At 44.1% G+C, this 25,522-nt stretch overlaps 1 protein-coding gene across 5 annotated transcripts in view; it reads left to right on the top strand.

Moving 5' to 3' along the window:
* trappc12 (trafficking protein particle complex subunit 12) overlaps positions 1-21,415 on the top strand; it is a 111,932-nt gene extending 90,517 nt beyond the window's left edge. For 4 of the 5 annotated variants that reach the window (XM_085996402.1, XM_085996403.1, XM_085996405.1 and 1 more), the window contains exons 10-12: positions 15,309-15,412; positions 17,830-17,917; positions 20,832-21,415. In XM_085996402.1, the coding sequence (XP_085852528.1) occupies positions 15,309-15,412; positions 17,830-17,917; positions 20,832-21,074 (435 nt within the window). In that variant the 3' untranslated portion in view covers positions 21,075-21,415. The remainder of the gene's footprint in view (positions 1-15,308; positions 15,413-17,829; positions 17,918-20,831) is intronic. The other variant, XM_085996406.1, reaches the window with a different exon arrangement.
* Positions 21,416-25,522: the final 4,107 nt, after the last annotated feature.

Genomic DNA, 25,522 nt, shown 5'->3' with positions numbered 1-25,522 from the left:
GGGGTAGCGGTGAGAGCAGAAGTGCGAGAAATGGAACGGACACGGTTGAGGGCCATGTCAACCACGAGGGGAATCCCCGGTTGCGGAAAAAGGAAGACCTATCGGTAACACCAGTATGGAAGGTGGCATCGTCGGAGCAGATGCGGCGGAGACGGAGAAACTGGGAGAATGGAATAGAGTCCTTACAGGAAGCGGGGTGGGAGGAAGTGCCGTCCAGGTAGCTATGGGATTCAGTGGACTTATAGTGGATGTTTGTCAGATTAGGCAGCAAGGTGTAGTTGAGGTCGAAGATCAGCAATGATCTTATTGAATGGCGGAGCAGGCTGAAAGGGCTGTTTGGCCTACTCCTGCTCGTATTTCTTATGTTCTTAAAATAAACCCAGCACCATAGATGCGCCACTCCAGTAGCGGAAGTCTCCTGGAAATTCTTCGCTAATGTATTTACATAGGTTACAAACCTCACCTATTCTTCACAATGCATATAAAAACAGTAAAGGCCCTTCTCCCTGTTCTTTCCATCAACATGCATTAAACCTTGAAAACAGATATGCACTTCATACATGCCAAGCCCGTGCCATGGAGTCAAAACTAGGATGTAGACCAATGAGCTATGCACAGGTCGCCCTATATAAACCTGTAATTGGAAACCCCTGGCCACAAATTTGCCTGTCAAAAAGGCCTACAGCCAATCATTGATCTTTTCCCTTCTTGCAAGCCTGAGAAATAGCTGTCAATCACAAATCACCACCTCACCAAATGAGCTTGGTCTTTGATCTGTAATAATTAAATTGTCAACAGATTGATGCTGAAACCTGTTCACCCAGTCGACCTCGGCATACTAAAACCAACTTTTAATCCAATAAGAACCAAACACAGACTTTTGCTAATGCATATAGATTTCTTCCATCAATACCCATTCAGGCAACCTGTCTAGATTCCAAGCTGAATATGTATCGAGCAGGCTAGTCATTTGCTGTGTGAACCATGGTGTTTTACCCCTCATGCTGGCGCTACTTGTTTGTAGTTTGACATGAATCAGTCATTCATGAAAGAAATATACAGGAAACTTTGTGATATCCGGCACTGACGGGACCGAGCTGTTGCCATTAGATCAAAACTGCCGGACAAACCAGCGCTAATGTTGAAACATACGGAGATTTTCAGCTCCGTGTGAATCAACAAACCCTGTTGCTTAGCAACAGCTTCAAAACAGTCGGCTGCAGCTTAAAAGCGTCTCTAGCTGAAGCTGTTGCTTAGCTGCAGACCTTGCAGAGCCTGACTTGGGGGGGAAAAAAAGCAACGAGAAGTAAAAAAAACTTATAGGAAACGGCTCCTGAATTTTGCCGGTAGATAGAGCTTTCCGGACTTTTAACCTCCGGATAAACCAAAGTTTCCTGTACAGTAATAGCAAAATACTGCGGATGCTGGAAATCTGAAATAACAACAGAAAATGCTGGAAGACTGATGAAATAATACTGAGCGGCCTGCGGGTGGCGCTGTCCAGGGAGAGTATAAATGCACGGGCCCAGCTTGCACAGGATATTCTTACCAGGAACTAGTGAAGGACACAACTAGACCTCCATGTTGTAAAACAGTTGATTAAATTGATGTAAGAAAACTACTAGGCACTTGGTCTAAGCGTTAAAGCTTTAATCAACTGTTTTACAACATAATTGGGATGGGATTTTGTTGTTCAATCACAATAGAAGCAGTGCCCGACCACACAATGGAACCCTCACTTACAGTAAACCAATCTGCTTTTCAATAAATGACTGACTAGTGAAAGTTTCAGAACAGAAGATCGCCAGAATTCTGCTGTAACTTCTGAGATTATGGTCTTAAATGTCGGATTGATCCCTGGCGAGAGATTTTTGCACGTCTTTCCCTTTTTCCTCCATAGCATAGCTGATTCACAAGATTAGAATGAAGGAGACAAGTATTATTCTTGTGAGCATTTATTGGCCAAAGAGTTGTTAGACCTTCTGCTGTGGTTACTGATTGGCCCATCTGGATCCAATACAGAGCAGACTAGCTGCCTCATATGATGGAATGCTGCAAATCAGCCTCCGAACTTCTGATTGATTTCATGACTCTTGAGAAGGTTAGCTTAGGAAACCAGCATTTTCGTTGGTCAGTGGTTGCGATGTTGCTAGCGCTTGGGGAAAACCTGTGCTATGAAAGCTTACAATGCTAAATCATAATGTTTTGTTCACTGGGGCCTGGGCCAGAGTTCAGTTGTGAAGCACATTGGTGTTCTTAAGCATGTAATCAATTACTAGTCAGGTACAGGTCCATTCAGTGCATAACGAGTTTAGTTTTGCCATTGATGGAGAAGCATTGGGGGTAACTTTCCACTTCGGTGATGGTGTAAAACAGGCAGTATTGGGTTGGCAGGTTGTTACACACCTTGTTTAATTTCCATTGACTTCATTGGCTAGAGATTAGATCCTTCCCTTCTCTTCTGAAAAGTAGTCGGGAGTCATCAGAAGAAATATCAGCCTGTGCTGCTCTTGTCCACTTCATGGTGGCTTTCTCTCAGCAAGAGTATTGCTAAAGGAGAAATAGGTTGCTTCTTAATTAATGAATAATGTAGGAATACTAGAAAACAGGAAGGAAGTCTAAAAGGGGGTAAGTACACTTCTTAAGCAGTGTAATCAAGCTAAGCAATCCCACAACCAGTGGATCAGGTCAAAGCTCTGCAGTCCTGCCACATCCAGTCGTGAATGTTGGTGGACAATTAAACAACTAACAGGAGGAGGAGGCGGCTTCATGAACATCCCCATCCTTAATGATGGAGAAGCCCAGCATGCGAGTGCAAAAGACAAGGCTGAAGCGTTTGCAACCATCTTCAGCCAGAAGTGCCGATTGGATGATCCATCTCGGCCTCCTCCTGAGGTGCCCACCTTCACAGAAGCCAGGCTTCAGCCAATTCAATTCACTCCACGTCATATCAAGAAACGATTGAGCGCACTGGATACAGCAAAGGCCATGGGCCCCGACAACATCCCGGCTGTCGTGCTGAAGACTTGTGCTCCAGAACTAGCCGTGCCTCTGGCCAAGCTGTTCCAGTACAACTCCAACACTGGCATCTACCTGACAATGTGGAAAACTGCCCAGGTATGTGCTGTCCACAAAAAGCAGGACAAATCCAATCCAGCCAATCACCACCCCATCAGTCTACTTGAAATTATCAACAAAGTGATGGGAGGTGTCGTCGACAGTGCTATCGAGCGGCACTTACTCACCAATAACTTGCTCACCGATGCTCAGTTTGGGTTCTGCCAGGACTACTCGGCTCCAGACCTCATTACAGCCTTGGTCCAAACATGGACAAAAGAGCTGAATTCCAGAGGTGAGGTGGGAGTGACTTCCCCTGACATCAAGGCAGCATTTGACCGAGTGTGGCATCCAGGAGCTCTAGTAAAATTGACATCAATGGGAATCGGGGGAAATCTCTCCACTGGCTGGAGTCATCCCTAGCACAAAGGAAGATGGTTGTGGTTGTTGGAGGCCAATCATGTCAGACCCAGGACATCGCTGCAGGAGTTCCTCAGGGCAGTGTCCTAGGCCCAACCATCTTCAGCTGCTTCATCAATGACCTTCCCTCCATCATAAGGTCAAATGTGGGGATGTTCGCTGATTGCGCAGTGTTCAGTTCTATTCGCAACTCATCAGAAAATGAAGCAGTCCGTGCCCCCATGCAGCAAGACCTGGACAACATTCAGGCTTGGGCTGTTAAGAGGCAAGTAACATTCATGCCATACAAGTGCCAGGCAATGACTATCGCCAACAAGAGAGTCTACCCACCGCCCCTTGACATTCAATGGCATTGCCATGACCGAATCCTCCTCCAACATCCTGGGGGTCACCATTGACCAGAAACTTAACTGGACTAGCCACATAAATACTGTGGCAACAAGAGCAGGTCAGAGTCTAGGTATTCTGGGGCGAGTGTCTCACCACCTGACTCCCCAAAGCCTTTCCACCATCTACAAGGCACAAGTCAGGAGTGTGATGGAATACTCTCCACTTGCCTGGATGAGTGCAGCTCCAACAACACTCAAGAAGCTCGACACCATCCAGGACAAAGCAGCCCACTTGATTGGCATCCCATCCACTACCTTAAACATTCACTCCCTCCACCGCGTACCGTGGCTGCAGTGTGTACCATCGCCAAGGCTTCTTCAACAGCATCTCCCAAACCTACAACCTCTACCACCTAGAAGGACAAGGGCAGTAAGCGCATGGGAACACCTCCAAGCCACACACCATCCTGACTTGGAAATATATCGCCGTTCCTTCATCGTCGCTGGGTCAGAATCCTGGAACTCCCTAACAGCATTGTGGAAGTACCTTCACCACATGGACTGCAGCAGTTCAAGAAAGCTGCTCACCACCACCTTCTCGGGGGCAATTAGGGATGGGCAATAAATGCTGGCCTTGCCAGCAGCACCCAGATCCTAGGAACAATTTTTTTTTAAACTTGTATAGATTGTGGAGGTGTGAGGGAAATGAGAGAGCATTGAGTTTTGAGCCTCATTAGTATAGATGCCTTAAGTGTAACCAGCTCCCTCCAACGTGTCTTTATGTCAGAGTTTCATTTGCTGCTTTTTTAAATGAGAATAATTACCTCTATCCATTTTACTCTGAATAATGGACACCCATTGTGCCCTATTAATTGCATCTATACTGTGTTGCTCATTGGTTGGGCCTGCTTATATGTGTAGTGTGTCCCTTTATAAAAACATGAGGCACCTATACACAGCCTGATGCTGCTATGTCATTGAAGTGACAACACGTAACCTAATGGAACCTAGTTAGAAACATACAACATTACTGAGAAACGGCCATTTGACCAATTGTACTTGTTCCCTTCACGGACTGGTATGTCCGTTCAGGTGTGTCATCAGAGGAATTGCACTGTCTTGATGCTTCTTAGAGGATCAGTAACAGTACCTCACGTCTATCACGTTGTAGATTTATCTTTGCCCATCAGTCTTGCTCCTGTGTAAACTGATTCTTTGATTTTCTCCTACCCTATTTGTAAAGTTAGGTGGGACAGTAAGCTGTGAGAACACAGTCTGCAAAGGGATATAGATAGACTAAGTGAGTGGGCAGTAAGGTGGCAGATGGAGTATAATGTAGGGAAATGTGAGGTTGTTCACTTTGGTAGGAAGAATAGAAAAACAGAATATTTTTTAAATGGTGAGAAACTTTCAAATGTTGGTGTTCAGAGAGATTTGGGTGTCCTCGTGCAAGAAACACAGAAAGCTAGCATGCAGGTGCAGCAAGCAATAAGGAAGGCAAATGGCATGTTGGCCTTTATTGCAAGGGGGTTGGAGTATAAGAGTAAGGAAGTCTTGCTACAATTGTACAGGGCCTTGGTGAGACCACACCTGGAGCACTGTGCACAGTTTTGGTCTCCTTATCTAAGGAAGGATGTACTTGCCTTGGAGGTTGTGCAACGAAGGTTCACTAGATTGATTCCTGGGATGAGAGGGCTGTTCTGTGATGAGAGATTGTGTAGAATGGGCCGATACTCTCTGGAGTTTAGAAGAATGAGAGATGATCTCATTGAAACATACAAGATTCTGAAGGGGATTGACAGGGTAGATGCTGAGAGGTTGTTTCCCCTGGCTGGAGTGTCTAGAACTTGGGGGCATAGTCTCAGGATAAGGGGTAGGCCATTTAAGACTGAGATGAGGAGGAATTTCTTCACTCAGTTCGGAATTCTCTGCCCCAGAGGGCTGTGAATGCTGAGTCTCCGAGTATATTCAAGGCTGAGATCGATAGATTTTTGGACTCTAGGGGAATCAAGGGATATGGAGATCGGGCGGGAAAGTGGAGTTGAGGTCGATGATCAGCCATGATCTTATTGAATGGCGGAGCAGGCTCGAGGGGCCGTATGGCCTACTCCTCTTATTTCTTATGTAATGCTCTGAGGTTATAGCAACTCAAAAATCTGACCTTGGATAACTCAATTTAATATTGCTTAAACTGTCATCAATTTGACATTGATTAACATGGAGATAGGGGTTCAGTAGTGTAGTGGTTATGTTACTGGACTAGTAACCCAGAGGCCTGGACTAATAATCCAATCCCACCATGGCAGTTTGAGAATTTGAATTTAGTTTTAAATAATTTGGAAATTTTAAAAAAAGAACTGGTACAGGAAACTTTTTTTTTTTTATCCGGGACCGACGTGGTGCCGATTCCTCAAAAATTCCGGATAACCGAAAGCTATAGTAAAAGATACGGCGCTGAGAGCTCCGTATAAAGCAACAAACCCTGTTGCTTAGCAACAGGTTCAGAACAATGGCCACAAGTTCCAAGCGTCTCTGTAGCTTAGCAACAGCTGCAGCCACACCCTTGCACAGCAACAGATGGAGGAAGGCAGGTAATAAAACTTACCTGAACCTACTCCTGAATTTTGCCGGTTAACCGAGATTTCCGGTTATTTAGGTGCCGGTAAATCGAAAGTTTCCTGTATCAGTAAAAGTGACCACGAAGCTGTTGGATTGTCATTAAAATTCATCTGGTTCACTAATGTCCTTTAGGGAAGAAAGATTGCCATCCTTACCCGGTTTGACCTGTATATGCCTCCAGTCCTACACCAATGTGGCTTACTCTTAGCCCATTGAATTAGCCTAGCAAGCCACTCCGGTGTATTAAACTGCCAGTGGTTCAAGAAGGCGGCCCATCACCATTTCTCAGGGTAAGTAGGAAAGGGCAATAAATGCCAGCCTTGCCAGTGACCCCCCTCATCCTGAGAATGAATTTAAAGAACTATATTGTATGGGTCTTGTTTTGTGCGGCACACCAGTGTAAGCAATAGATGGCACCATATCCAAATTAACAGTATTGCCAATCTCCACTTTTGTAGCTGCTGTATCATATGCAAATGCCAGCACACAAGTTTGGGCTGGTAGTAAAATGTTATACTGTGACTGTGCCCCAACAAATGAATCAGCAATGAAATGAGCATCTCATTGGAATGTCTCACCTCCTGACTCCCAAAGCCTTTCCACCATCTACAAGGCACAAGTCAGGAGTGTGATGGAATACTCTCCACTTGCCTGGATGAGTGCAGCTCCAACAACAGTCGAGAAGCTTGACAGCATCCAGGACAAAGCAGCCCGCTTGATTGACACCCCATCCACCACCTTAAACATTCACTCCCTCCACCACCGGCGTACCGTGGTTGCAGTGTGTGCCATCTACAAGATGCACTGCAGCAACTCGCCAAGGCTCCTTCGGCAGCACTTCCCAAACCCGCGACCTCTACCACCTAGAAGGACAAGGGCAGCAGGCGTATGGGAACACCACCACCTCCAAGTCGCACACCATCCTGACTTAGAAGTATATCACCGATCCTTCATCGTCACTGGGTCAAAATCCTGGAACTCCCTCCCTAACAGCGCTGTGGGAGTACCTTCACACGGACTGCAGCGCTTCAAGAAGGCGGCTCACCACCATCTTCTTGAGGGCAGTTAGGGATGGGCAATAAATGCTGGCCTTGCCAATGATGCCCGCATCCCATAAACAAATTTTTAAAAAATCTGACCTTGCTAATTTGAGTATAGAGCCCAGATTATAGCACTAGGTGCATTATGAGCACTGTGAACACAAGTAGACTCCTATCCTGTCCCAAGACAGATATTCCTGCAGTGTTCAGCTGCTGATATAGATTATCGTCACATGTTTGGTGCCTTGGCAATATTCCAACAGGGGTCACTGCAGGTCTTGTGCTCCATGTACAAGGTTTTTCTCTGGTTCTGTACTGCATCAGGAATTACATTTGTAGATATTACTACATCCTTTTATATCATTTGAGTTTTGTATCAATGTAAATTTTTAGTTTTCCTTGCAGCATTATAGGAAATCGTTTTGCAGTGGAGATCAGTTGATCAACCTTTGTTTGTAACCAAGGTTATTCTAGTTGTTTCTCTGAGCCCTTTTCCACATCATGCTTTTTTAAAATATTAATGTATGAAAGTGGCAAGTTGAATCCAAAATTGGCTCAGTGGCAGGAAGCGAAGGGTAATGGTCTGTGGGTGTTTTTGTGACTGGAAGGCTGTTTCCGGTGGGGTTCCGCAGGGCTCAGTACTTGGTCCCTTGCTTTTTGTGGTATATTTCAATGATTTAGACTTCAATGTAGGGGGCATCGATAAGTTTGCCAGCGACGCCCACATCCCAGCAACGAATAAAAAATAAAAAAATACAAAAATTGGTTGTGTGGTTGATAGTGAGGAAGAAAGCTGTAGAATGCAGGAAGAGATCAATGGACTAGTCAGGTGGGCAGAAAAGTGGCAAATGGAATTCAATCCGGAGAAGTGTGAGGTAATGCATTTGGGGAGGGCTAACCAGGCAAGAGAATACACAATAAATGGTAGGATACTGAGAAGTGGGTTAGAGTAAAGAAGTCTTACTACAATTGTACAGGGCTTTGGTGAGACCACACCTGGAGTACTGTGTACAGTTTTGATGGTCTTATCTGAGAAAGGATATACTTGCCTTAGAGGCGGTGCAACGAAGATTCACTAGATTGATCCCCGGGATGAACGAGTTGTTCTATGAGGAGAGATTGAATAGATTGGGCCTATACTCTGGCGTTTAGAAGGATGAGATGTAATCTCATTGAAACATATAAGATTCTGAGGGGGGGATTGACAGGGTATTGCAGAGAGGTTGTTTCCCCTGACTGGAGAGTCTAGAACTAGGGGGAGAGTCTAGAACTAAGGGGCATAGTCTCCGGATAAGGGGTTGGCCATTTAAGACTGAGATGAGGAATTTCTTCACTGAGGGTTGTGAAACTACCCTTTCTCTACCCAAAAGGGCTGTGGATGCTGAGTATATTCAAGGCTCTGAGAGAGATTTTTGGACTCATGGGGAATCGAGGGATATGGGGATCCGGCAGGAAAGTGGAGTTGAGGTTGAAGATCAGCCATGATCTCATTGAATGGCGGAGCAGGTTTGAGGGGCCGTATGGCCTACTCCGGCTCCTAATTCTTATGTTGTTATAAACAGAGAGACCTTGGAGTGGATGTCCACAGATCCATGAAGGTAGCAGGAGAGGTAGATAAGGTGGTAAAGAAGGTATAAGGGATACTTGCCTTTATTAGCTGAGGCATAGAATATAAGAGCAGGGAGGTTATGTTTGAACTGTATAAAACTGTTTACAATTCTGGTCACTACATTACAGGAAAGATGTGATTGCACTAGCGAAGGCACAGAGGAGATTTACAAGGCTATTTCCAGGACTGGAGAACTTTAGCTCCGAGGAAAGATTGGATAGGCTGGGGTTGTTGTCTTTGGAACAGGGGAGGCTGAGGGGAGACTTAATGGAGGTGCATAAAATTATGAGGGGCTGAGATAGAGTGGCTAGGAAGGACCTATTTCCCTTTGCAGAGAGGTCAATAACCAGGGGGCAGAGATTTAAAGTAATTGATAAAAGGGTTAGAGGGGAGTTGAGAATTTCTTTTAACCCAGCGCCTGGTGAGGGTCTGGAACTCACTCCCTGAAAAGGTGGTAGAGGCAGAAACCCTCATCGCATTTAAAAAAATACTTGGACATGCACTTGAAGTGCCCTAACCTACCAGGCTATGGACCAAGAGCTGGAAAGTGGGATTAGGCTGGGTAGCTCTTTCGGCCGGTACGGACACGATGGGCTGAATGGCCTCCTTGTGTGCCATAAATTTCCATGATTCTATGATGTACTCTGGTTGTGAACCATTACACACCATGTTTTAACAACCCACCTGTTGCTCCAAATGAAACCAGTCAAGTGTGTACTTGCTATCTTTGCTGATATATTATCTATAGTATGTGTGTATATTTTAATTTAACAACTGTAACTTTAAAAAAAAAAAGAAATTCGGAAATAAGTTTACACCATAGAAAATGAACATATTTTCATGAAGAGGTTGCTAAAAGCTATGTTTTAAAACTGTGTGTGTACCTGTCGTGCTGTTTTCAGCAGGCAGGCTGAAAAGTGACTGTTATGCCTAGAAGCATTTCTCCCACCCACGTATGCTTCATGTTTGCCAGCACTCTCTATACAGCGTGCAGCTGTGAATGTGTGAGTTATTGATCTCCATGCAGCAAGCTGTAACTAAATAATTTAGTATTATTGCCCCTGTAAAAGGCTAGGGTGCAGATTTCTGAGATCAAAGCAAATCAAAAAAGCCCCAAAAACATTTCTACAGTGCATCAGTGAAGCAAACACTGGTAAAAACACAATTATGGCAACATTTTTGGAGGCGCAGTGAGTCGGAACACTTGACTCACCTCTAAGATTTGGCTTTGAATTTAGCCCTGAATGATGAAAGTCATCTCTCTCTCTGACAGCTGTAAAGTTTCTAAGCAAGAACTGGTTTGGGAAGTTTCAGTCCCGTGCCACAGAACCAAACTACATATAATTCTGCACTAAACAGGTAGTCGTACGCTGACTTCCCCTTCCCACGGCACCTTCCCGTGCAAGCACAGGAGATGCAACACCTGCCCTTATATCTCCCCCCCCCTTCCCACTGTCCAGGGCCCCAAACACCCCTTCCAGGTGAAACAGCGATTTACTTGTACTTCTTGCAATCTAATATACTGTATTCGCTGCTCACGATGCGGTCTCCTCTACATTCTCACAGAACTCACAGAAACCCCACAGTGCAGATAGAGGCCATTTCGGCCCATCGAGCCTGCACCGACACATATCCCACCCGATCCCCGTAACCCCTACACCAACACATATCCCACCCTATCCCCGTAACCCCACGTATTTAATCCCCCTAACACTTAAGGGTCAATTTATCATAGCCAATCAACCTAACCTGCACATCTTTGGACTGTGGGAGGAAACCGGAGCACCCGGAGAAAACCCACGCAAACACGGGGAGAATGTGCAAACTCCACACAGACAGTCGCCCGAGGCCGGATTCGAACCCGGGTCCCTGGCGCTGTGAGACAACAGTGCTAACCACTATGCCACCGTGCCACATTGGGGAGATCAAACACAGATTGGGTGACCGCTTTGCGGAACACCTCCGTTCAGTCCGTAAGGGTGACCCCGAGCTTCCGGTCGCCTGTCATTTTAATTCACCGCCCCATTCCCACTCAGACCTCACTGTACTCGAGCTCTTGCATTGTTCCACGGAAACCCAGCGTAAGCTCGAGGAACAGCACCTCATCTTCCGATTAGGCACTTTACAGCCTTCCGGACTCAATATCGAGTTCAACAATTTCAGATCATAACCTCGGCCCCTATTACATTTTTATGTATTTTTTATCCACACCTTTGTTTTGTGCCCTTCCCCTTTTTTCTCTCCCACATGGCAGCTGTCTCCCATTCTGCCAGCGCATTTCACACCTAATCTAGAGCTGGCTCTTGTCTCTCCACTAGTCCTATCACCATCTCGTCTGGTTTTGAATACCTCTTAATGTCTCTTCACTTCTCTTCTGATCTCTCATCCCCATTTCCCAGCCCCCAAACTGGCCTTTTAATCTGTGTCAGTTCCTATGTTTTTCAGTCCTGACGAAGGGTTTCGACCTGAAACGTTGAGACTATTTCTCTCTCCACGGATGTTGCCTGGCCTGCTGAGTTTTTTCCAGCATTTTCTGTTATTTCGGATTTCCAGCATCCGCAGTATTTTGCTATCGTACACTGAGCAGTCATAGGAATGGCTGGTGTAGGAAATAGAGATCACGCTAGTGAGCATTCTTCTGGTGTTGGACCATGGTACCTTTTGGAGCAGATTTCATTGATTTCCTCCGCTCCCCACCCGTCCTTATCTTGCATTATTTCTTGGTTCTCGATTTATTGCAAAAAAAGTGTTCAGATCCTTTAGAACGTACATCCTGCAGAGAAGAGAAACTATGATTTTCATTATCCTTTTACACTAGTATCCTATGAATAATGCACGGTGTTTTGGGGTTCTTGCCCTCGAGATGGCTTTCTAACGGTTGGCTTTTTGTTTGTGATGCATTGTTAAAATAACTGACAAAACTATGAATTTCAGCATGAAAGTTCAGTGATGTGTACAGTTGGTCTCCATAATGAGTATCTGAAGGAACACTGGCCCAGAATTTCATAGGATTTTTGCACAGCTCCGCCAATACCCTCACCGAAACTGCAAAATTGATCATCGTTGCTCGGTCCCCACCAATTAAGTCAATGCCAATTTTGAATTTCCTGGATTTACGCCAGTTTTCTCGCCGCAGCCACTTAGACTGAAAAATAATGGTGCAGGTGAATGCACTTAAATTCATGAGTTCAAAATAATTGATTAAAAATAAAGTAAAATAAAATCTCTGCTCTTAGCTAAAATCCATCAAAACACTTCTTCGTCATTGTGCGTTAGATTTAGTGTGTATTGTGTCCGTGGTGCAGGGCACTGAAGTGTGTGAACATGTCATTAGTGAGAGTAGGGGGGAGAAATTTAGTTTTGGCCCACTTTCGAGCTCAAAATGGTTGACACACTCGGCACGCACCAGAAGCCCGAGGCACGTTCGAAATTGAGCCTCTGGCCTCATCTGAGTAATTCCGATGAGCTGCGGGTGCATGTTGGGGGTCTCGAGGCAGCTCAATGGTTTCTGCTGGACCAATTTGGGCCTGCTGTAACGGTGAGTCGAATGGGGGGGGGGGGGGGGGCAAGCGTGGAATGACGGCGGCCCCCAGTAGTGCCCTGAAGTCAGAATGAGCACTCGTACTCCTCCTTGCTCCACATTAAGGTAAGTTTAAAAAGTTACCGTTAACGTTGGTAGTCTCCAGCAGCCCCTTTAAGGGATACTGGTTAGGCTGCAAAGGAACCGGATAAACCTGAGTGGAGCTCAGTTCCTGACCAGTTTCGGAGAGGGGTCCTTAAACAGACATTAGACCTCGTTATTATATACAAGGGGCCTACCGCCTGTTTAAGGCAGCTAGCAGGAATGCCTGAATATCGCCCAAGCCATGATGGTGTGGGGCGTATTTCAGCCATAGCTTCCAGAATTGGACCTTTTTGCCCCATTTCGCACTCGAGAAACGCATGGAACGAGGTCCAACTTCATCCCCGCCCGCCCCCCCCCCATTTGCTTGATCTGAGACTTTTTAGGTAGCTTAAATTACTAATGTCATCTGCTAAATAAATGGTAAAAAATATATATAAATCAGCAACTGATGTGTCCATAACACACACTTTTCTGCAAGTGATCAAGTTCAGCATAAAGGATTCTGAATTTCAAAACCTATGACTGGGTCATGCCAATGTTGATCTGATTCATTGATGCAGGTGAGGTAAGCCATTGGCTACGCTGCCTCTGAGGACCCTGATTCACCATTGTGCTCATTGCAGCATATTCAAATTACTTCTTCCAGGAAATTCTGGAGTAAGTATTTAATGGGACAGTCGGGCCACAAAACAAGATAACTTGCGGCATAAGTCGCAGATCATGGCGTTCTGAGTAATTATGCACCTCTTGTATCGGTACTTGTCAAACAATTATCAAAAGTTCATTAACCTCGCTTCTCCGATGTTAGAACTGGCAACACAGGCAACCCATGTAAATATACATCCCATGCAAAGGAGTATCTATGTCTGGCAATTGAGTTGGTTGCTGGAGACTAAGATTACTTGATGTGAATGTCAGGCTGACTGATTCACAGCTATATTAAAGATTTCTATATACGTAGTAATCTAGGCTAGTCTTTTGCAAAATTAAGTTGGTCGTGATTCATGGAATGAGAAAAGTATGAAATGTAAAAGTAGCCGTACAAATTTGAACTTGGATCAAATTGTTCATTTTTGATAACTTGCTCATTGGTAAAGTACCTAGATTATTGGAGTTTGAAATTAGAATGGAAATTGTATTAGTTTTCCTGTGGTGCAGTCGTAAACTAGCAAACTGTAGAAACAAGGCACACAGTTACTGTGGGCAGAACATGTTCTGTGCCATTCAACTTTGGGAAGAAAGGAGATCTAAGACAGCAGGGGCAACTTTTCAACTACCACCCATTTTATGCCTGATCTACAGGCAGCTGGCAGCGGAAGCGGGGGGAGCAACCTCGGTTGCCCCTTGGATGCTTAATGTCCATCTGATGCAATTTTCAGGCAGTCTTATACATGTCTGCCTGTTTCGGGCGGGAGGCTGTTTACATATGCATACCAAGGTGGCCGTTTTGAAGTACAGATGGGTGGATCATGTGCCGAGCACGACCAGTCCAGTAGTGAGTGGCGAACCGCCAAACCAGTGGTCTTGAAGGCACTCTTCCTCAAAAGGGCTCCAAACCCCTTTTTTCCTTTTTAGTTTTGTGGGGTGAGGAGGGAAAAACATTCCCCCTGATGCGAGCTTTGAGCGGACAGTGAGGCCATTCCACCGACTTCACACCCATTTTGGTTGGAAGTTGGAATCTTCCACCACTCCCCCGCAATTCTCCCTCCCCCCCCGGGTTCTAAGATTGAAGCTTAATAGAGATGCAATGGTATTGATAGTCCATTGTCATGAAGTAATATGTGGGTTCACACTAGCAATGCCCCCCCACACCAAAGTCTAAACAGTAAATCTTGGATTTTGGCAGGAGTTCCAACATTGCGGGGTACGTTTTTACTTGGGCAGCCTGACGTAAACAGGGCGGTCGTGGCCTGAAAATGGAAACCAGGGATCTTCTGATCTGTGACTCCGTTATGCGTCCCCTTTACCAAATGAACCCTTGGGGAGTCCGGAGAAGACCACTGCTACATTCTGTGTAGAAAGCTGTTGCATTTTCCATTTGTACTCTGTATGGGTGTGGGGTATTTTGGTATTTTGAAAGCTTTATGCTGTATTGGATTTGCCCATTTATTCTACTTATTGAGAATATAATTTTCCCACTGCCACAGTTTTCTTCCATTGCATAAACAGTTTTACCTAATAAAAATGCAACTAGTTTTCTTTTTGTCTGTGATGGTAGTTATGCATTATTAATTTTATTACGCTCCTGTGAAGCACCTTGGGATTTTTTACTATGTTAAAGGTGCTATATAAATGCAAGATGCTGTTGTTGCTGAGAGAAACCTTATACTGTTTCTTTTGCCCCTCTTGTGTAATAGGTTACCAGGATCAACCATTGAAGTGGATAATATAAGTGGGTTGGAATGGCTTGTGGATAGAGAAGGGATTGAGGAATATAGATTGGTTAACAACTGGGGTTGAAAGCAATTTTGAGAGGGGATTTTTGTGCCAAGTTGCCTTTTGCTGTTACTAAAAATTCAAAATTGTTCTACCTAGATTATGACCTCAATGTGTGTACCTTGTGATTTGATTTGGGTGCCTCAATATTGTACTTCTCCTCCTGTACCTAGATTGGTGACATCAAAACAGCCGAGAAATATTTTCAAGAAGTTGAGAAAGTGTCTCCAAAGTTAGGAAGTGAATTGCAGCAGAATATAATCATTCAGATGAACAGGTAAGTCATACAAAATACAAATTCAAATGTGTAAATTCCAGTTCATTGTCTGGGTGCCATAATTTCATATGGTGTCAAAACCCTTGTGTCAAGTATGGAGATTGTGGTGAAGTATGGCAAGCTGTTTCACAATTTCACAAGAGATGCTGATAGCGTAACTCACAATTTATGTGAGCTGTGTGCACAGGGAAAGCATCAACCAATCTGACTGAAGAATCCTGACTGTGGCATGCAGAGTCTAAACCAGGAAGTGTAAGTTAGAATAGTTAATTCAATGTAAAATCATGTACAGAAAGTGAAATAAAGAGAGAGAATGAAAGATAAGATTGAGAGAGATGAGAGACAGAAAGAAAAAGCAAAAATTATTTAAATTTTGAATATTTTTTAAATCTCCAACAATAATTAAAATTTGAAGGAATGATACGCCACACTTATAAAAGGTTAATTTTCAGTGCCAGAGAGGTTGTCTGTTAGTAATTAAGACTTATCATGCCGTTAAATTCACTTACGTTTGAATGGACAAGCCCTACCTCTTTCTGGCGTGTTTAGTGGGTAAGTACCACAGTTGTCTGAATGCCGAATCTCTTGGTGAGGCACTAGTTTACCAAAGCTTGTGGAAGAGCAGGGCAAATCAGACAGCAACTTCCTGATTTCCACGTTTTAACTGCGCGTGTGCGGACGCCAGAGGTTGCTGTCCGATTTACCCCTTAATAACGGTGAGCGCTGACAGCCTCACTGTTCCATTAAACTGCTGGCCATGCAGAAATCTGTCCATACAATAATATGAGGAAAAGATTATAGTGCTGCTCTGGCTCGGCAGAGGGTAGTTTATTTTTATAGTACACAACCCCGGTGTCTTTGGTAGGATTTAATAGTTTGTGGGCCAAGTCTTGCCATCACTGAGCCTGCATCCTGACCCTGAGATAGAGATGATCGTGGCTAATTCTTGTGTTTTAGTACTTTTCAGTTACTGTGTTCCACATGTCTCTTAACTGCTTCCTTATCGAATTTGTGTTCCCCAATTTTTTTTTATTATTTCAATGAATTTATATATTTTTGACTCCAGTCCTTTGGTGCAGATTTGAACTGTGAAGCAGTTAATTTTGTTGTTTTTATCTGGACTATATTATTCTGTTCTGATTCTTTTCTTCAGTTATCTTTTAATGTTAATGTACTTCAATTTTAGCGGCTTATAGTTTTTCCAACATTTGCTAACCCACACTCGCGACTAACATTTGATGTAAACTCTGGTTTCTGCAACAAGATCCTCAACGTTGAAACAAAAATTTTTAATTAGAACTGATGATGTGTTTGTTTTTTTTGAAATAACTGTTGGTAAAAGCTGCACCGCAGAGGCAGAACAGATAGCCATTTGCTGGTATGCTTCAAATGCGATTCATTGCAGAGTGGTAAAAATTCAGTCCATAACTGCAGTCCCCTGAACAGAACAACCTAATCTCATCAGAGGAAGGACAAGCCAAGCCAATCAGCCCAAGCTGCTGTAATGTGTCTTCAAGCAGCTTTTTTTACTGAACCATGTTGGTAGAGGTCTAGCAGCAGGCTATCTGTTTCCCTCATGGAATGGGGGAAGCGTGACTGGAAATTAATGCTGGTCTGTTCATGCATAATTAATGCATTGTGCTCCCACAAACTGGAATCGGCTCCGGGTTTTTAGAAAGCACCACCAACAGGCTTTTGTGCGTATGTGTGTCTAACAGCAAGAAGTCTCTCTCCGGGGGGGGGGGGGCAGAAAGCCTGCATAAGAGATGTTGGTTGGTTTGATGGTCAAATTGATAAATTAAACTACTTCTGGCTGCCTGCCAATACACATCTTCCAATCCCAGGGGATTCAGCTTCTCCTAAACCACGTTTTGTGCTCTCCGTTTGAAACATCCTCCACAGCCTTTAACTCACTCTTGTGTATTTGCTATTTTTATACTGAAATAAATGCTAAATGTGGTGGCAGCTAAGGGATGACGGTGCACAGCAGGGCACTGCTAGTGGTAAATCACATGACTCAGCGGGCATTACAGCCCTTTATGGTGCTGAATATTGGCATGTTTCAAGCCTCAAAGAGTGCTTAATTTTTAATGCGTTCGAGTGCTACATTTTGCTGTGCTATATAGCATTCCTTGCACATGCACTCAAAAGAAAAGTGGCTTTGACTGAGGAATTAACTGAAAATTTCTAACAGTAATGATTTGCTTTGTATAACAAAAAGCAAATCCGTGGAGTAGGTGCATCTGCTCCCCGTCCCACCCGAGAGAAGCCATCTTAAATTCTAAGCATAACATGTTTGAGTACTTCATTTTAGTTTGATTTACATTTGTGATTTTGTTGGTTTTAATTTAGTTATATATCGTTAATTGCAAACAGCATTAAAGGTGCTGAAAATATTGTATTATTTCTTGCATTAGGGCATTCCTCCATCTTGGTCAGAATAACTTTGCTGAAGCCCATAAATTCTTCAGTGAAGTTACCAAATTAGATCCAACCAATCCAGTGGTAAGTGAGAGTCTTGTGGTGTGTCATTTAATATTTTTATGAATGTAGTGACCTAGTTCAGTAGTATTCAGTTGTAATTTTCGCCATATTGGGGAATACTTTCATGCTGCTTTTCTCAAAATACCCTGCTCTGGAAACTCGGCTGCAAGTCTGCCGTGTTTACATGACTGGACATGCTAGATCCTCTGTGATGTGCGCTTTTAACTATTCCTCCTTTTTCTCCATCACTAAGTTATTTTATTTAACAAAAATATACCTCAATAAAAAATTCCTGCTGAAGATTTTGGATATTTGTGGTTCCATTGGCAGGCAATCATGTTAAAATTGCGCCCCCCCCCCCCCCCCCCCCCCCCCCAAAAAGACACTCACCATCTAGCGCCTTCATATTCGACTATACATTTATCCCAATACTACTTAACCTCGCCATACATGCCTCTCGTCTTCTTAACAGGTATTTCATTGTTCTATTTATTGTCAAGTGTGCCTCCTCTTCCTTGGGTGAAGCACAGTGCCAGGCCCTCAAAAAACCTATATCCCAATTTATGTTCCTTTAACCCATGTGTTTATCTTCTGGTCTCCTAATGACTTAGGTCTGTTTACCGACCCTTAGTGTTAGGGGGGTTACAGGGATAGGGTGGGATATGTGTTGGTGTAGGGGTTACGGTGATCGGGTGGGATATGTGTCGGTGCAGGCTCGATGGGCTGAAATGGCCTCTATCTGCACTGTGGGGATTCTGTGATTCTGTAAACTCTCACTCCATTTGTGCTCCATAGAATCATAGAATGGTTACAGCACAGAAGGAGGCCATTCAGCCCGTCGAGCCCCGTGCCGGCTCTCTGCAAGAGCACTTCAGCTAGTCCCACTCCCCTGCCCTTTCCCCGTAGCCCTGCAAATTTTTTTCCTTCAGATACTTAGCCAATTTCCCTTTGAAAGCCATGATTGAGTCTGCCTCCACCACCCTTTCAGGCAGTGCATTCTGGATCTTAACCACTCGCTGCATAAAAAAGCTTTTCCTCATGTCGCCTTTGGTTCTTCTGCCAATCACCTTAAATCTGTGTCCTCTGGTTCTCAACCCTTCTGCCAATGGGAACAATTTCTCTCTCTCTACTCTGTCCCGACCCCTCATGATTTTGAACCTCTCTAAGAAATCTCCTCTTGACCTTCTCTGCTCTAAGGAGAACAACCCCAGCTTTTCCAGTCTATCCACATAACTGAAATCCCTCAGCCCTGGAACCATTCTTGTAAATCTTTTCTGCACCTTCTCTAAGACCTTCACCTCCTTCCTAAAGTGCGGGGCCCAGAATTGGACACAATACTCCAGTTGGAACCGAGCCAGTGTTTTATAAAGATGGTTCATGACTTCCTTGAATTTCTACTCTCTGCCTCTATTTATAAAGCCCAGGATGCTTTTTTAACCGCTTTCTCAACCTGCCCTGCCACCTTCAACGATTTGTGCACATAAACCTCCAGCTGTCTCTCTTCCTACACCCCCTTTAGAATTGTACCCTTTAGTTTATATTGCTGCCTCTCGGTCTTCCTACCAAAATGTATCACTTTGCACTTTTCTGCGTTAAATTTCATCTGCCACGTGTCCGCCCATTCCACCAGCCTGTCTATGTCCTCTTGAAGTCCATCACTATCCTCCTCACTGGTGACTATGCTTCCAAGTTTTGTGTCATCTGCAAATTTTGAAATTGTGCCCTGTACACCCATGTCTAAGTCATTAATATATATCAAGAAAAGCAGTGGTCCTGGTACTGACCCCTGGGGAACACCACAGTACACCTTCCTCCAGTCCGAAAAACAACCGTTCACCACTACTCTCTGTTTCCTATCACTTAGCCAATTCCGTATCCATGCTGCCACTATCCCTTTTATTCCATGGGCTTCAACTTTGCTGGCAAGTTGACTGACCTGTAGGTGCTGGGTTTATCCTCGCACCCTTCTTTGAACAATGGTGTAACATTTGCAATTATCCAGTTTTCATCCCCGTATTCAAGGAGGATTGGAAGATTATGGCCAGTACCTCTGCAATTTCCACCTTTTATTTCCCTCAGCATCCAAGGATGCATCCCATCCGGTCCTGGTGACTTCTCTACTTTAAATACAGCCAGCCTTTCTAGTACCTCTTTATCAATTTTTATCCCATCCTCTATCTCAACTACCTCATCTTTCACTATGACTTTGGCAGCATCTTCTTCCTTGGTAAAGACGGATGCAAAGTACTCATTTAGTACCTCGGCTATGCCCTCTGCCTCCATGCGTAGGTCTCTCTTTTTTTGGTCCCTAATCGGCCCCACCCCTCCTCTTACTACCCGTTTACTATATATGCCTATAGAGGACTTTTGGATTCCCTTTTATGTTCACTTTCATGCCCAGACTCCACAAACTCCTCCTCCTCCTCATGTATTTTGTAAGAAATGTTGTCAGTCTGTGGCTGTAAACCATCTATGCTGTCTCGTACATTTTTGTCACCTTTGGAATCTATTTTCTGATGCATTCATAATTTCGAGATTGCAGGATTGGTTCGGAAGCATAAATAGGTTACAAGATTTTTTTCCACGCAAAGGGTTATTGGAATATGACATTAATTACTGGAAGTGGCTATTGAAGCCGAGAAAATTTAAGGAGAGTTAAACCGTTGAAAAATATTAAAGGGAACATGGAAAAAGCAGGGGCCTGGCATTAGAAAGGGGTCTCATGGAGCGCACAGATGTATTGGACTGAAAGGCTTCGATCTGTTCTGAAATAGCTATGAAAATAAAATAACAGCATTTTAACAAAATGATTGTTAGGCTAAAAACAGTAGAGCGATTATGTGTAGCGGTTGGCTGCGGCACACCACTGCAGCTGTGCTAATTAAATCGATCATCAGACATGGTTCTGCCATTTCACGTGTTCTTCCTCCTTTAGGCGAATAATAATGCAGCCGTATGCTTGCTGTACTTGGGCAAACTGAAGGACTCCCTCAGGCAGCTGGAAGGACTTGTACAGCAGGATCCCAAACACTACCTGCACGAAAGTGTTCTTTTTAACCTGACCACTATGTATGAGCTTGAATCATCTCGCAGCATGCAGAAAAAGCAGAGCTTGCTGGAGTCGGTGGCCTGTCGTGAAGGAGACAGCTTTAATATTCAGTGTCTAAAGCTACTGTGAAACTGCCCACTCTCTCTCTCTCGCTCTGGTTTGTAATTAGTTATTGTAACTTTTAAGATGTAAATGTGTAAATATTTTAATTATCTTTACCTACAACTGATACTGTCTATATTGCAAGTAAATGATCTGTAAGTGGGGTATCTTAACAACCAGCTTCTGTTTTGGTAAGGATATGGGAACAATTTGAATTTAAATTCCTCCACCCAATTTTGTATTTTTTTTTTTGCTCATTCTACTGGTCCCCTCACCATGCATCCTGGCCAGTGCTGCTGTGAATTGGTTGTTAGATGTATGAGAAATAATGTTCTGTGACTTTAAATAAACAAAATATGAAAATCTCATTCATACTTGTCGTCTGTTCACATTATGTGGTGTCCCTCTCTCCTTACGCAGGTCTTTGCTGCTCAGTAACCTGCCACCTTGACTTGCCCTTTACTCCCACTCTCCATTCTGCTTTACCTTGAGAGAGATTTTAAAGAGTCACAGAGGAGATTGACATTAAGGGGAATATTTACATGTCGCACCAGCATTAATCAAACCACAGACCACTGCTTGGCTAGAACTGGTCCTATTATAGGACAGTTATAGCACAGCTTCATCCTTCCTAAAGGGGGAGCTCTAGTGCACCAAGTCCATTTCTGTCTCTATTCAATAAAGGGGACAGTTTACTTCTGCTCCACAGGATGTATTGTAGGAAGGTTAATCCATTGGCCAGGGCCAAACAATTCAGTTTATTTGGCATCCTGAACGTATTCTCTTGTCCGGAACTCCTGGAATCTCGAGAAACAGCCATCTCGTCAATACAGGGATATTTGTAGATTTCTGTTTCAATGCAGGTCCTTTTGTGTCTGCTGCTAATGGCTCCACTGACAGCACAAAATGAAAGGGGGGGTCAACGGGCAACTCCACATCAAAAGAAGCTGCCATTGGCATAGTGCTGCATGTCTTTCATAATGCACGTAACTGCAAAAAGTTAGTTTTTTTTAAATTAAATTCTATAGCTGCTTAGAGTTTGGGTGTAGTCTTTTTGTAATGGCTAAACTCCAGTACGAAGCTTAAGATCAGTATTTACAATGGAGAGATGGGGATACTGCATTAAAGGTATGCAAATGTGTTAACATTACCAAGGAGACACTGACCATAAACTGTTAAGATGCCTTAACGTCTAAATGGAATACATAAGTGCCCTCAGTGGCAGAGATGCATGACGCCGACACATACAGAATACAATTCTTAATCTGCAACCAGGTGCGATACAAATGTTATTGAGGTTCCATAAGCAAGTACCAACATTTGAGTGAAGAAAATGTCTGGCTTGTGGAGAAATATTTCTTGCAGCTGAATTTGAAATATATGATCCAGCCTGTCTGTGCTGAGCTTCCCCAGTCTCAGTCCCAATGTTTCTCATTAAGTAAATACCACCCATGGATCCATTTCAAGGTTCATGGGGGTTATTTTCAGCCAAAGGCTGAAAACAGGTGCAGTGCTAATAAGACACGCCTGTTTGGAAAGTCTGGTTTTAGTATTCAATTTTGGTCCTAATTGATTACCATAATTTGCCTGGGAGGTGCTAAACCAGACACCTGCAGGGTTAGCATGCAATTTTCATGAAGCAGTATATGTAGCCTTCACACACCAAGTGTGGAGCGCTCTAGCAGGCACACAGCGGCATGTCGCAGGATGTCTCAGGGTACCGAGGGAGAGGGCGCACGGGTTCTCGGCTGCAGCACTGGAGCGCCTGGTGGAGGAGGTCCAGAGGAGGAGGGATGTCCTATACCAGCAGGGGCAGAGGGAAAGGATACCCCCTTGCCCTCCTGGTGCTGCTCTGCCTAACCTCATGTCCTCCTCCCATTCCTCCTCCAGACCAAGGGGGACCCCTGGCGAGATGCCCATGACCAAGCACTCCCTTTCTCCTTAAATGTTGACGGCTCGACATAGGCTCCCGCTGTGTTTCACAGATCCTCTTCACAGATCCAGTAGCAATGACCATGAAATGGTGAGTATCCCTTTCAGTAGTGCTTGAAATTAACATCCACGCCTTATTTAGTCCCAAACCGCTGGTCGCTGAACTATACTGCTAAAAGCAGAGTAGAAGGCACGACGATCTGCTACATCAGTTAGACTGTCCACTGGGTTTGTGTTTAGTTACTGAGGCATAAAGGAGACTTGCAAGCTCTAGAGGCGGTGCAGAGAAGTGGTATAGAAATGTAAACCTAGAACGCTGCTTCAGGTTAAGTTATGCCGGTCGAACAATGGGACAAAGGGGATTTTTTTTTTTCTCTCTAGAGTCACAAGACAATTATAGCACCTTACCATCATAAAATTGTTTTGTTTTAAATCTCCTGAACAGCATTATGTAAATATTTCTAGCAGAGGAGGAGGAGAGATTCAGTATGGTTGTAGAAACATAGGAGGAGTCGGCCGTTCCGCCCTTTGAGCCTGATCCGCCATTCAATATGATCATGGCTGATCCTCTATCTCAATACCATATTCCCACTCTCTCCCCATACCCCTTGATGCCTTTTGCCTCTAGAAATCTATATCTCCTCCTTTAAATATATTCAATGACTTGGCCTCCACAGTCTTCTGTGGTAGAGAATTCCACAGGTTCACCACCCTCTGAGTGAAGAAATTTCTCCTCATCTCAGTCCTAAATGTCCTACCCTGTATCCTGAGACTGTGACCCCTCGTTCTAGAGCCCCTCAGCCAGGGGAAACATCCTCCCTGCATCCAGTCTGTCTAGCCCTGTCAGAATTTGATACATTACAAAGTGTGAGGTTATGCACTTTGGCAGGAAAAATCGTAGAGCAAGTTATAGGCCCAGTAATTCCATTCCAAACGCGTGAGTACGGTTGGGGTACTCGCGTGTCTGGCCGGAGGAAATGCCGGTTTTCAGCATGCACAGCGCATGCGGAGAAAACCGGCATTTCCAGTCCTCTGAACGAAGGGGTTCAGAGGCACAGCGCATGCGACTGCACAGGCAGCGCGTGCGCAGTGAACTTCGTCGATTTCATTCATGGATTCAGTGAGGTTAAGTCCTTAAAAGTTACACTTGAAAAAAGCATGTGTAAAGTTGCTGCGGAGGAAGATATATTTTATCGTGGAGCTTCTGAAAGGCAATATTTTTGTTTGGGAAAGGGAGGAAAGTTATTTTAAGAAATGCTGAGGTAAGTTTTAAAGTTTAAATTTTTATTTTTTATTTTTTATAAACGGGTTTTCAGTACTGTAGGTAGAAGGAGCAATTGTGGCTGTGTGAATTGAATGTGAAAATGAGTAATGTAACATTTCCAACACTTTTAAGAAAGAAACTTTATCAGTAATAAGTAATTATGTATGTATGTCTGCATATATTCCTTTACGTATATGTATGTATGTTTTATATTCCTTTACTTGTGTATGAATGTATGTTTTTAATTATGATTTTCCAATAAGTTACTTTCTCTGAAAGTCATAATTAAATACATACATTCATACACAAGTAAAGGAATATATACAGACATACATACATAATTACTTAGAAACTTTTCATCAGTAATATTTTTTTCTTAAAAATGTTGTCATTTTTACATTTAATAAACACAGCAAATTCAATTCACATAGCCACAATTGATCCTTCTACCTACAGTACTGAAAACCCGTTTTAAAAAACAAAAATAAACTTTAAAACTTACCTCAGCATTTCTTAAAATAACTTTCCTCCCTTTCCCAAACAAAAATATTGCCTTTCAGAAGCTCCACGATAAAAAATATCTTCCTCCGCAGCCTCTGGAGCAACTGTACTCATGCTTTTTTCATGTGTAAGTTGTAAGGACTTAACCTCACTGAAAGCATGAATGAAACCGGCGAATTTTACTGCGCACGCGCTGCCTGTACAGTCGCACGCGTTCTGCCTCTGAACCCCTTCGTTCAGAGGACAGGAAATGCCGGTTTTCCCCGCATGCGCTGTGCATGCTGAAAACCGGCATTTCCTCCGGCCAGACGCGTGAGTACCCCGACCGTACTTGCGCGTTTGGAAGGGAATTACTGGGCCAACATTTTACATGTCAATAAAATAAAAAATTTAACAATTGCACGATTTGCCCCCTCGCATCTGCGACTGAGGGTCCAAGGAGGTGCATTGTGCAAGAGGTCATCGTCGTACGTATCCTCACACTGTTCCCTTTCGGGAACTGTATGAAGTGGTGGAAGGATTTCTGGCCACGTTAACACTCCTTCCGTGACCATAACCATCTTCATACCAGCCATTAGGGTGGTTAGTCCTATGGCGCGAGGGTTTTACGGGCTCCCACAACCCATCCGAGGGGGGGGGGGGGAGCTACCCACACCCGCGGACGCAAGTATCCTGCTGGATGTCCACCCAGAATTTATAGTTGGAGCTCCGACTCCACTTGCCGGGACTGGCTGGAGCGGGGTTCGAAACCCTACTCCTTCTGGCCCAGCGGCGGGGA

The sequence above is a fragment of the Somniosus microcephalus genome, chromosome 9, assembly GCF_052327205.1.
Source record: "Somniosus microcephalus isolate GS21.2 chromosome 9, FLI_Smic_1.0, whole genome shotgun sequence".
Lineage (NCBI taxonomy): Eukaryota > Metazoa > Chordata > Chondrichthyes > Squaliformes > Somniosidae > Somniosus > Somniosus microcephalus.
This window is presented reverse-complemented; position numbering and strand designations above follow the sequence as displayed.